General features: G+C 39.9%; 1 protein-coding gene across 1 annotated transcript; it reads left to right on the top strand.

The window, feature by feature from the left end:
* Positions 1 to 3,205: 3,205 nt before the first annotated feature.
* rgrb (retinal G protein coupled receptor b) lies at positions 3,206 to 7,298 on the top strand (the record flags this gene model as incomplete). The annotated part of the gene is made up of 7 exons (XM_079292676.1): positions 3,206 to 3,281; positions 3,535 to 3,691; positions 4,441 to 4,562; positions 5,990 to 6,143; positions 6,358 to 6,475; positions 6,774 to 6,887; positions 7,158 to 7,298. 7 exons carry the CDS (start codon positions 3,206 to 3,208, stop codon positions 7,296 to 7,298), a joined length of 882 nt encoding a protein of 293 aa, XP_079148802.1.
* Between the last annotated feature and the right edge of the window lie 5,118 nt (positions 7,299 to 12,416).

Below are 12,416 nucleotides of genomic sequence, written 5' to 3'. Positions count from 1 at the left end.
TTTTTCTCCTGCAAGCTACTAATCGCTATGCAGCTAGACTAAAAATAAATAGTAGCGTTTAATGGGGCATCAAATGCATCGTGGCGGCTTGCAGCTCCATACTGCTCCGACTGGTCTGAATCCTGAGATAGAAAGGATCGGCAGGGATTAGTGGAGGACTTGGGTTATTTTCATTCACACGATTAGGCTGTTGCTTCCTGGAAGCTGATAGGCTGCATCGTTTGATACTTTTATTCTCTGGGGAATAGTTTCCAATATTGACTGGATAGTTATTTAATGGACAAAACAAACTTCACAGCACCTAAATGAAGTGGAAGCTAAAAGGTACACAACAAAATGAACTCTTTTTCACATAGAACGATTTTAAAATGCAGAATTTCTTGACAGATAGGATATATACTGTATATATATATATTTTTGTTTTAATGCTCCCGTCAAATCACATTCACTGCTAAATATCGGAGTAAACACTGTAAGATTGTTGGGCCTCCTGATACGTTTTAGAACATTTTCATGAGCATGTATTCGTGTTATGTTAGCCTGTCGGGAATCATGCAGTCTATTAATAATGTTTAATACATAGACGGACTGTAGTTAGCATGAAGGCTAGAAACCTAGCAACACATGACCACTAGATGGCGGTAGAGAGGTGCTACAGGTATTTACTGTGTTACTTACCCTCTCGTTATTCCAATCTTCCAACCAAGACAGCATCATGGAACCAAATGCAGTTGATCACTGGCTTCAAATACCAAAAGATGAATTATAATTTTAAAAACTTCAAAGAAGTCAAAGAATTATGTGAGAATAATCTCCAATTATTAAGATTACTAATATTGTTAAACTGTATAGTCGTCATTTTCAGTCGTAACCTGCAGAACACATTTTGTGTGCGACACACTTGGTGGATGACAGACGTGTTGTCACAGCCTCTGTGTTTTTTTTTTTCACAGGTGCAGAGGTCTAAAGACACGGCTGTCCGGCAGGATCTCAAATCCTTTAATCCAGTCATCGCTCTGTCTCTTTTTAATACATCTTTGTTCTATTTTTCTTTCAGGGGGGTTGTCCCAGGCAAATGAAGGCATTTGAAAGAATATATGTTCTCCTAATAAAAAGGGGTCCCTGTCAGTGTAAAATTATTGAAAATCCCCTTATTTGGAGGAAGTGGAATGGTTAAAAAAAATGAGATTTGAAAAAATGGGGTTATAAAATGAAGTAAAAACTTCCAGAATGTGCATCTCTAATCTGAAAAATGGTCATTTGTAGAACACTCATGTCAAAAATGCTAAACAAGGCTGTTTTATTGGCTGTTTTAAAGTACTTCTGTAATTTATATTTCCTATATCATCAGTAAAATGTATTCAAAGTTTCAAAAGTAAAAGTACTCGTAATACAGAAAAACTCCTTTCAGTGTTAATATGGGATATTAAAGAAATGTGTCAATGTGTATCCACTTTTATGTACCTTATGCACTAATTGGTTTGAAGGAAAGATCATCATGTGTCATGAAAAAGTACAATATCAAGTAGAAGATGAAATGAAAATACTCAGTGCCTCAAAATGTACTTCAGTACAGTACTTTATAAATGTGTTTTACTTCCCAGCTTCTTCGATCAAACTACATTTAAAATGTCAACCAGAAAAGTATCTTCTGTCAGATAAAGTGGAATATGAGTTACAATATCTCCCTCTGTGTTGTTACCTACCTGGAAATTATATTGAGGTACAGTACATGAGTACAGTCATTGCATTACTTCTCGTTTCTGATGTTATCACTTGGTACTTTTACAGGAATAAAGAAAAACATTTATTTCACTTTTTCATCTCGCTCTTGATCTACAGAGTGTGCCGGAACGAAAGAGATTCCAACAGTAAAACCTTTGTTTTATTGCAGAACCAGCAGATTATGATTGTGTAATTATGTGTTAGCCAATGCATCAATGTGTAAACACTGCAAGGGTGCAAGCGCTTTGGAATAAAAATATCACAGGTCAGTTTCAGTTGTGAGCTTTATTTTCAGTTTTATTAAGTCCAATGAGATCCGGATTTCTTTCAGTAAGTTAAGGCTTCATGGTGCTGACTTTTTTTTAAAGGATATAACTTTTTGGTCCACTGTCGATCAATACAAAGTACAGAAAGACAGAATGAATTAGTTGGACAGTGCTTCAATTTTCAAATGTTGTTAAAAAAGTATGTTTGTTCTCATGTCTAACGTTAGAACCAGAACTCTGACAAAAACACAAAGCGAGCAAAGATTATAGTTGATAAATCCTCTACATTCACGTTCTCCGTGATGATGTCTGCGCTGAGCTTTCAGTGAGGACAACACGGGCAGTTTGAGAAAAGGGTATTATAAGTCTATTGGGACACATCATTACTTCATAGTTGATGAGTTTTTGGTAATCTGTGGGCAGATTAGTGGTGCAATCAGACTCGGCCCAAATGTTACCTTTTTTTAAATGCTCAGGCTGCCCTCGTCTTTTAGGGTTATTTATGAGTAAATGAATGAGGTTCTGATGCTTTCACAGACTTTTTAATTGACCTTTCAAACTTAATTATGTATGCATTTGTCAGTCAGGTGTAAAGATGGTGGTTTGTAGTGCCTTTTACTTTACATGCATTTTTGATGATCCAAGGAAGTGTTTGGTTTGTTTTTCACAGGGAGAAAGCTGTACAAAGGTGTAACCTTGAGAGTGAGTGCAGAGTCTGAGTCTCTTTGCTGAGAATAAGACCGAAGTCGTTCTGTTTTGATGCTGGAGTATTTAAAAGTGCCCACCTGCTCCACAACCTGCTTTTGCAATTCCCAAACAGCCCATATACTTTGCATATTTGGGTATACATACATATAGGCTATGCATGCCCATGTTTTCCTCATCACCCACTGCAACAGAAACACCGTCAGATCAGTCAAGTATCATAACGGAGTTGAAAGAAAATCTCTGATGAGTTTTGCAGCAGCGGCCTTTAATCAAACTGAGAAAGCGCAAACTCTCCATCAAAGAGTTGCGCACTACAGTCGGTGGAGAAGTTGCAGGACGTGTGATAGAAGTCTGCTCGTTAGGACATTCTTCGGAGGATTTCAAAGATTAGTCTCGTTGTGCTTTTTCACGTGAAAGAGCCTTTATAAGGCGGCATTGTGTCGGAGACGTTGGTGCGCTGCACAACTTGAGCTCGTGCAAAAGTTTGAAAGTTTGCGCATTTCAACATGGCAGCGTTTGCATTACCGGAGGGATTCACGGAGTTTGACATGTTTACATTCGGCTCTGCACTTCTTGTCGGGGGTAAGTTCACCGAGAATACCGGAAGACATGTTTCTGCTAGAATTAAAGAGACAGTTCAGTCTAAACAAAACATTTACTGAGATAATAAAAGCATCTTAAATCATGACAAAAACAAACATGCATTTTATTTGTCTCATTGTGATGTGATTGCAAATATAAGTTAACCTTGCATATATTTGTGGATACATATTCAGGTTGATAACTGTCGTACCAGAAATGAAAGGGACATTTCTCGTCTTATTGTTTCCTTCAGGCATGCTTGGATTCTTCCTCAATGCCATCAGCATCGTGTCTTACCTGGCTGTGAAGGAGATGCGGACTCAAAGCAACTTCTTTGTGTTCAACCTTGCCGTGGCTGACATCTGTTTGAATATTAATGGTCTCACGGCTGCGTATGCCAGCTACCTCAGGTATCAAACACAGATCACACACTGAGGTTTTAAAGAGTTATGTTCCTTCACGAGGCCCCATTCTGTTCCATGGTGGGGTTTCTACATTTCTTTCGGCACTGAAAGGGGCTTAGTATTTGGTATCAGCCACTGGGTCGCACAAACTAAATAAGTCTTTGGGTTCATAATCCACATTCCACCTTATTCAGTGTGTAAAGTTCAGATTTTGCAATCAGATCAGTTGGAAGTTATCCAGCATGATTATAATTAAAACGTAGCAACGTTCAAATATTTAAACCTCCAATATATTTAAAAATGAACTGAAATAATAAAGGCCTTAGAACTACATTTTACCTGCATACTGGTGCATACAGCATCAATAACAATAGCTCGCGTTAGTAATCCAGTCGTGGGCATTGGGAAGATAAATCCGAATTGCTACATGTTTAACAAATATATTATTCTGACTTTTCTTGGCGTCACATTGGAGTTTTACCTTTGCCGGATGTTGACTGAGACTACCTGAGAAGGGCACCTCACTCTTTGCTTTAAATGTGACCTACGTATATGAGGGGCTGTGGGTATATGGGACTTATTTGGTCACATGCTAGAAAGGTTGTGAACCAGACTCAGCCGCGTCAAATCATGCCGTTTTAAAAAATGTCATCAAAATACTTTTACAGCCTGATGTAGGCGTGATAATAATACTGGGTTTAGGCAGTAGTTCTCAACATGGTGGACTATGACTCAAGTTCTGCTGTCTTTTCTAGATATTGGCCATTTGGTCAAGATGGATGTGCCTATCACGGTTTTCAGGGCATGATATCGGTCCTGGCGTCCTTCAGCTTCATGGGTGTCATCGCTTGGGACAGATATCACCAGTACTGCACCAGTGAGTACAACATATCACCAGTACTGCACCAGTGAGTACAACATATCACCAGTACTGCCCCAGTGAGTACAACATATCACCAGTACTGCCCCAGTGAGTACAACATATCACCAGTACTGCCCCAGTGAGTACAACATATCACCAGTACTGCACCAGTGAGTACAACATATCACCAGTACTGCACCAGTGAGTACAACATATCACCAATACTGCACCAGTGAGTACAACATATCACTCGTACTGCACCAGTGAGTACAACATATGACTAGTACTGCACCAGTGAGTACAACATATCACTAGTACTGCACCAGTGAGTACAACATATCACCAGTACTGCACCAGTGAGTACAACATATCACTAGTACTGTACCAGTGAGTACAACATATCACCAGTACTGCCCCAGTGAGTACAACATATCACCAGTACTGCCCCAGTGAGTACAACATATCACCAGTGAGTACGACATATCACCAGTACTGCACCAGTAAGTACAACATATCACTAGTACTGCACCAGTGAGTACAACATATCACCAGTACTGCCCCAGTGAGTACAACATATCACCAGTACTGCCCCAGTGAGTACAACATATCACCAGTGAGTACGACATATCACCAGTACTGCACCAGTAAGTACAACATATCACTAGTACTGCACCAGTGAGTACAACATATCACCAGTACTGCCCCAGTGAGTACAACATATCACCAGTACTGCACCAGTGAGTACAACATATCACCAGTACTGCACCAGTGAGTACAACATATCACCAGTACTGCCCCAGTGAGTACAACATATCACCAGTACTGCCCCAGTGAGTACAACATATCACCAGTACTGCACCAGTGAGTACAACATATCACCAGTACTGCACCAGTGAGTACAACATATCACCAGTACTGCACCAGTGAGTACAACATATCACCAGTACTGCACCAGTGAGTACAACATATCACCAGTACTGCACCAGTGAGTACAACATATCACCAGTACTGCACCAGTGAGTACAACATATCACAAGTACTGCCGCAGTGAGTACAACATATCACCAGTACTGCACCAGTGAGTACAACATATCACCAGTACTGCACCAGTGAGTACAACATATCACCAGTACTGTACCAGTGAGTACAACATATCACCAGTACTGCACCAGTGAGTACAACATATCACCAGTACTGTACCAGTGAGTACAACATATCACCAGTACTGCACCAGTGAGTACAACATATCACCAATACTGTACCAGTGAGTACAACATATCACCAGTACTGCACCAGTGAGTACAACATATCACCAGTACTGCACCAGTGAGTACAAATAGCAGAGAAATGTCATCACACACCTCATTAGCTGTCGCTAAACAAACAAATACGGTAATATCCAAAATGTCAACTCACATCCCGTATTCTTCTGTATTCTGTAGGACAGAAGCTCTTCTGGAGCACTACTTTGACGATGAGCGGCATCATCTGGATTCTTTCCGTCTTCTGGGCTGCGGTTCCTCTCATGGGATGGGGCGTCTATGACTTTGAGCCGATGAGGACTTGCTGCACGCTGGACTACACCAGAGGGGACAGGTAGGATTGTTTAAATATAGGAATGATACTAAAACTGGAATGTTGGCATTTGTTGTTATTGTCCTCACTATCGGTCCATATCTGTATGTCTATAGATAATTACTTATTTAGACAAAATAGCATGTACACTCGTTAAGAAATGCAGCTTTCAGTAGCATTTTGACAAATATGTACCATATTACATCTTATCTTGCTATGAATCTCTTTTCAACAGGGACTATGTGACCTACATGCTGACTCTGGTGTTGCTCTATCTGATGTTCCCAGCTTTCACCATGTGGTCATGTTACGATGCCATCCACAAGCACTTTAAGAAGGTCCATCACCACAGGGTACATGTGCAAAAAAAGAAAAGTCTCGACTGACTCGTGTTAAGCTGCTCCTGTAGCACACAGTGTCTATTCGGTTTGTCGTATTTGGACAAACAGACACACGATGATGCCTCCAACATGTCAGTTTGACATTTTGGGAAATACAATTATTCTCCTTCTTGCAGAGTTATTGATATAGTGCTCTGCCAGAAGGCGATGCACTTGAACTTGACTGAATCATTTAAAAACGAAACCATCAGCGTTATGAATCCACTACATGTGTAATATCTACAGTAACACGATGAACTTTGTTTCCCAGTTTAACACCAATATCCCCTTGAGGGTAATGCTGATGTGCTGGGGCCCCTACATCCTCATGTGTATCTACGCCTGCTTTGAGAACGTGACGGTCGTATCTCCAAAGCTAAGAATGGTGAGCATTTATTTCCTTTAATTCAAGCCAACAGTTTGTGGGAAAATGCAGTCAAAATGATGAAAAGGGAAGAAAGTAAGTCATCTTATTCCTGACTTCATTTTATTTTTAGTTTGTTTAATCTGGCGAAACTGTCGGCGTGTTTACAACCTTTTGACTGCTCAGGTTTTGTTGTAACAATGTCAATGTGTTCCTATGTGTTTTAATGAACTCAAACTGTCCTTTGAATCGAGCACCTAACTTGATGAGAATCCTTGTTTGTGCTCGCAGGTGCTTCCAGTTGTTGCAAAGACAAACCCCGTCTTCAACGCTCTCCTCTACTCATTCGGAAATGAGTTATACCGCGGCGGCGTGTGGCACTTCCTCACCGGGCAGAAGATCGTTGATCCGGTGATCAAGAAGTCCAAATAAAAGGAAACTCAATACGTCGTCATCAAATCATCATTTGCTCTGATCTTGTAAACATCAATGAGCCCTTTAGATCTCTGTACAGTTGGTATGTTTTGACATGTGGACAGTAGCTGAAACTCAGGACAACCTCTGCATTTGGAGCCTGATGCTGGATTTATGTAAATCTACAAAATGTGTCTTGTGTCATTTTCAAATTACTGCATCATTTCTACATTTGTCTTAAAAACCTGCACTGCTGCTCCGTCCGTGTCAGACCACTTACAATAAACACATCGTGTTGCTGCTCTTCTACTGTCTGCTTCATCTACTTGAACTTCCTGTCTTTTCTATGAGTCACATTTAAAAGCAAGTGTTAACAGTGTCAGCGCTTTGATCTCTGAGCTGCTGAATACATGCAACTCCAGAAATAAACTTCTGTTACACTAACCTGAGATGCGACTGACGTTCTTGCCAAGCAGGTGTCAGCAGGTGGAATCCTCTCACCGTCGAAGGCAGCCTGTCTTCACGCAAGACGAGCCGGCTCTAATGAACAACGTTCACGCATGTTCAGAGCCATCCAAAAATACTCCCGTTGTCTCCTTGAGTTACAAAAATAACACATCTATTTCACATGTATCGAATTCTTGGACAAGCAGTGTTGTCAGCATGTAGCATCTGTGATACATTGTCTAATAAAGGCAATTAAAATGATCAGTGCATAAATTAAGGGATTTTACACGGCCAGAAGGGAAAGCATGAAATGTCTGGTCTTTGTGGTTTGGAAATAACACAGAAAACTTGAAAATGTAGTTCACACATTCATGTTACCTACGGGGTGAATCACATTCTTTTCTTTTGATCCCCTGAGTTGTAAACCAGCGCCACCATCAGATCAAACTGTTAATTTGTCCTACGCTTTAAGATTATGACCAAATACCTAAAAAAAAAAAAAGCATGCTAATCTAAACATAGCAAACATATAAGCTGCTTAGCATATTGACCTTACCATTCACCTCAATGCACCTCCGTGCTCAAGTACGGCCTCACAGACCCTTGAGCATGGATAGGCTCTCTTGTTATGCTACAACAAGACATTAAATACAAGTCAAATCTTTGGATTTTGTCTTTAATGTTTCTTTCAAAACATTTGTGTTAATAAGAAAACTGAAACTTTCTGGTGTGATATATTTAATTGGTTTTCCAAACAATATGAAACAAACATTCTGCCAATATGAATCCAACAGATTAGCATCAAGTTCTTGGGAACAGGCGTCCCCCATTGACAAGACGAGCGTTTGCGGACCAGTGATCTAAATCAGTCACGGCTGTAGATAGAAGCGACAGTAATAGCAACAAGCTCACAGGAAGAAAGGAGAACAACTTGTCTGGGAGAGACGCAGTCTCATTGTGATCCGTCAACAACCCTTTTCATTTGGTCGAGTCAGGATTTAGATTACCATCCACCCACAAGGTGAGGTGAAGGTGTTCCTGTCTGTGCTTGAATATTAATCATAGGTGTGTTAAATCGAATGCCAGTCACAGACAGATGGTGTTGAAACAAACAATAAAGAAAACATCTGTCACAAAATAAATTCCAGAAAGAGGAGAGGGAAAAGAAATGCACTCTGCAAGGGTGATACAAGCTTTGGTGGCTCTAAATCGTTCCACGACTAAACACCAGGAGAACAAAACCGTTTTCCTTTCACATTTTATCGAATATCAACTGTTCAATCAAACAATCATACACATATAGAGCTGTTTCCAGGCATTCTGCACACTGCAAGGAATACAACTCATCTGTAGAAATACTGAAATGATCGTACAATAACAGAAGTATGATTGTTTTACCTAAAATAGCCTACGGTAATTTTCACAGCACATTTTTAAATGAGCCTCAAGATATCACCTAAAAGCCCTCACATTCTGAGAAACAACATTGAGAACATGACACTCTGTATGATAGCTACAGCCCTAAAGAACTATGATCTAATAATTATGATTTCAACAGTACAAAATAACGTAAGACTGTCAGTACAGATTACCTTTGCCATTCTGAAACACGAGTTCTAGATTTTGTAGTAAGAGTACAATAACGCTTAACGTTAACGCTATTAACTGCTGCAGGATTAGATTTCTACAAAAATCAAAAAGCACAAGGAAGGACTCTTAAAAGGAGGATTATGGTCGAAGAGCACTGTATTTTACATCAACTGATGATCTGTTTCAGTGCACAAGATCCCCTGCTGAGTCACAATTTGGGAAATAAAAGAATAAGCAGAGCATAAAAGACTTTCCTGAGTAAAAGGTGAAGCACAGAGGTCGATTGAGGGGAAACAGTGTTGGCATAAATTCCCAAGTTAATTAGTAACTTTCTATCGGCCCACTAAATACAATGCTCGATGTTCAATCATAATTTAGCCGAGAGTTACTGCGAAAAAAAAGCAAAGGCCAGAGAGAATGCTGCAGTAGACATTACACGTTGCAGTCAGCAGGTCGGATTAGATGACAGGCGTCGACATGTCACATGACAAAAACAAAGATTTTACGTAAAACCATTTCTCTTTCACCAACTGATATTTTTGATTTTAACACATCAACAATCAAAAATGTGACACATCTCCTGTGGATTTTTCTTGAAATAATATTGAAAGGATTGTCTTCCGGAGTATAATCTGGATGGGATTATATTTGCGTCACTAGCCTTCACATACAGCTTTTCTTCTGGCCTCATTGATCGATTGATCTCTCACAACGTTTTCACACCGTCCATGTCTCAACACAGACGTGAAATCTCACACTGTGAACTCCAGATTATCAATGTAGTCACTCACATCTCTGCACTGTCACTCACATATAAAATCTGTACATAAAAAACAACGGTAGTTTGTTTTTCTAACGGCTGCTGCTGTGCCAAAGCCTCTCTTCATTAGTGAAATTGGGCAGTAATTTCCTGTGATGTGTTAATCCTCCCGTTGGTGTATTAATGTTGCCTTTTCTGCATCAAATAATCCACTGAACACCCTGGAAACACCCATCCGCTGTCTGCTGAGATCATCATCCAATATTCTCTTTATAACTACAATTATCAAAATGTGTTGATATCAACAACTAAAAAGAAAAAGATGCTGTCTCAGCTGGGGCTGTGACACATGCAATACTAACATCTGCAATAAAAGCACTGCAACACAAGTCACATTTGGTAGAAACAGATATATTCCCACACAAAGTGAGGCCACATAAAGTAGTAAATAATTGCATGTGGAACATGTTTGATTGTTATTACCTATTTGAACTTTAAAGGAGGATATAGACCTGGTTTTTGAGTTTTGGTGCTACCCTATGTTTTACAGTCTGATCATGGATTACACATGTCATTATTTGCAAGTCTTCACTGCCCCCTACTGGTGAATGATAACAGTTCTATTTTAGTTAAATAGTTTTAGATTACAGTTCATTTTTTTTAAATGGCTTGAATACTCTTAATTTGCTGGAAAATTCAAATGATGTAGATTTGTTGTTGTTTTTTCTAACGCATACATATGCATTTAATATGAATAACACAAATAATCATCGAAAGAACCTCAGACTAAACTGTAAATGATGAGTAGCATCAGGTTACAGTGGTTGTAATCATGTCAAATGTTTACTGACTACTTCATGGACAACATTGCTGAGTAATGAGATGATTTTTTATGGATGTTGTGTGCACTTGTGGATTTTTACCACACGGTGTCGCTGTTGTCTTGTGTTAAATCTTTCAGGAGGTCCCCACATCTCCGTACTGTCGGGCACGATTCCATCTCAGGACATAAGAGCTGAATGCAATGGTTTCTATGTTATCACACAGTTTGGTGTTGTTATTGATATGATTCGGTTTCTCGGATACATTTTAACTGAGTATACATTTTTGTTGTTGTTTTTCATTTACGAAGTAAGTGACAATCTCCTCGGCTGCCTTTCATGTTCGTCTGCGGTTGCGGGTGCTGTCCAAAGTCTCGTGGTGCTGAAATCTCTTCAGCTCCTGCTGCATTCGTTTATGAGTTATTGTCTGGTACACATTCAAAACAGCACATATAGTAAACTAGAAACTCTTCCTTTTACGCAGCTAATGAATGTTGTGAATTTAATATTTGATTGAGTTTTTATATTTTAATTTCTATAAGCATCTATATTTATGAAAACTCTTTGGCGATAAGTGAGATAGTTGTTTTATTTATGCTTGCACTGTTTTAAGTCCTCTTTAGATTTTCTTATATGCACTTACGATCTGTGTGTGCGCGCAAGCCTACTTTTTAAGTTTGTGTTTGTATCTCATCTTGAGATCTTCTTTGAAAAATATGTATATTACCCACGATGTCCTAGCTTTGCGTGTCCGTACACGTCTATGGATTTATATAGAATCATTGAAGAATAACACCAACTTCAAGAGTCACACACTGGACATTAGAAATGAGAAAGCCTCTTTTTCTTCGAGGCTCTTTGAGGGTCGCGTGATGTGGTGCTCATTGGCTCTTATTGGTTGAAGTGATTGCTGCCATGGATGGAAATGAACATAAAGGAGGCAAGTGGCGAATGGATCCACTTGGGGGCAAGCTGGTGATGCGTCACAGCTCTTGGTGAAAAGAGGAGACAAAAAAGGGACTAAAATAGCGCTGAACCTGCGGGTTTAATGTGCACCAATGGACACGAAGTCACTTGTGGTCTCAGAGCTGCGCGCAAAAGTGCCACAGGTGATAGGAGGAATGGAAACAGAGATGAGAGAGTTTGAGCGCCCTCGGTGTTGCAAATAAGTAACCAATTTCGCTCCAAACAAGCTTTGCCATGTGAGATTAGCGACCGAAACCTCTGCACGGTGCAGAAACTCTACGATTTCACCACGTCACTGGGAGATCATGAAACAGCATCGGATGTGGCTGCGGCAAAGACACGTTGAGAAAACTGATGAAAACCATCTTCACCGATGAGCCAGCGGAGTTCCCCTTCGCCTCTCCCTTTACGCACAGGCGAGGTGAGGACGGAGAGCATGACATCAATGTAGAGAAAACACCAATGAGTCATCCGAGGTGTTAAAAGATCGGCAGCAGACGGGAGAAGCACAACTACAATTTTTAAATCGAAAGTCACAAAAAAAAGCACATC

This window comes from Melanostigma gelatinosum (assembly GCF_949748355.1).
Source record: "Melanostigma gelatinosum genome assembly, chromosome: 21".
Classification (NCBI taxonomy): domain Eukaryota; kingdom Metazoa; phylum Chordata; class Actinopteri; order Perciformes; family Zoarcidae; genus Melanostigma; species Melanostigma gelatinosum.
Note: the sequence above shows the minus strand (reverse complement) of the source record. Positions and strands in the feature narration are given on the sequence as shown.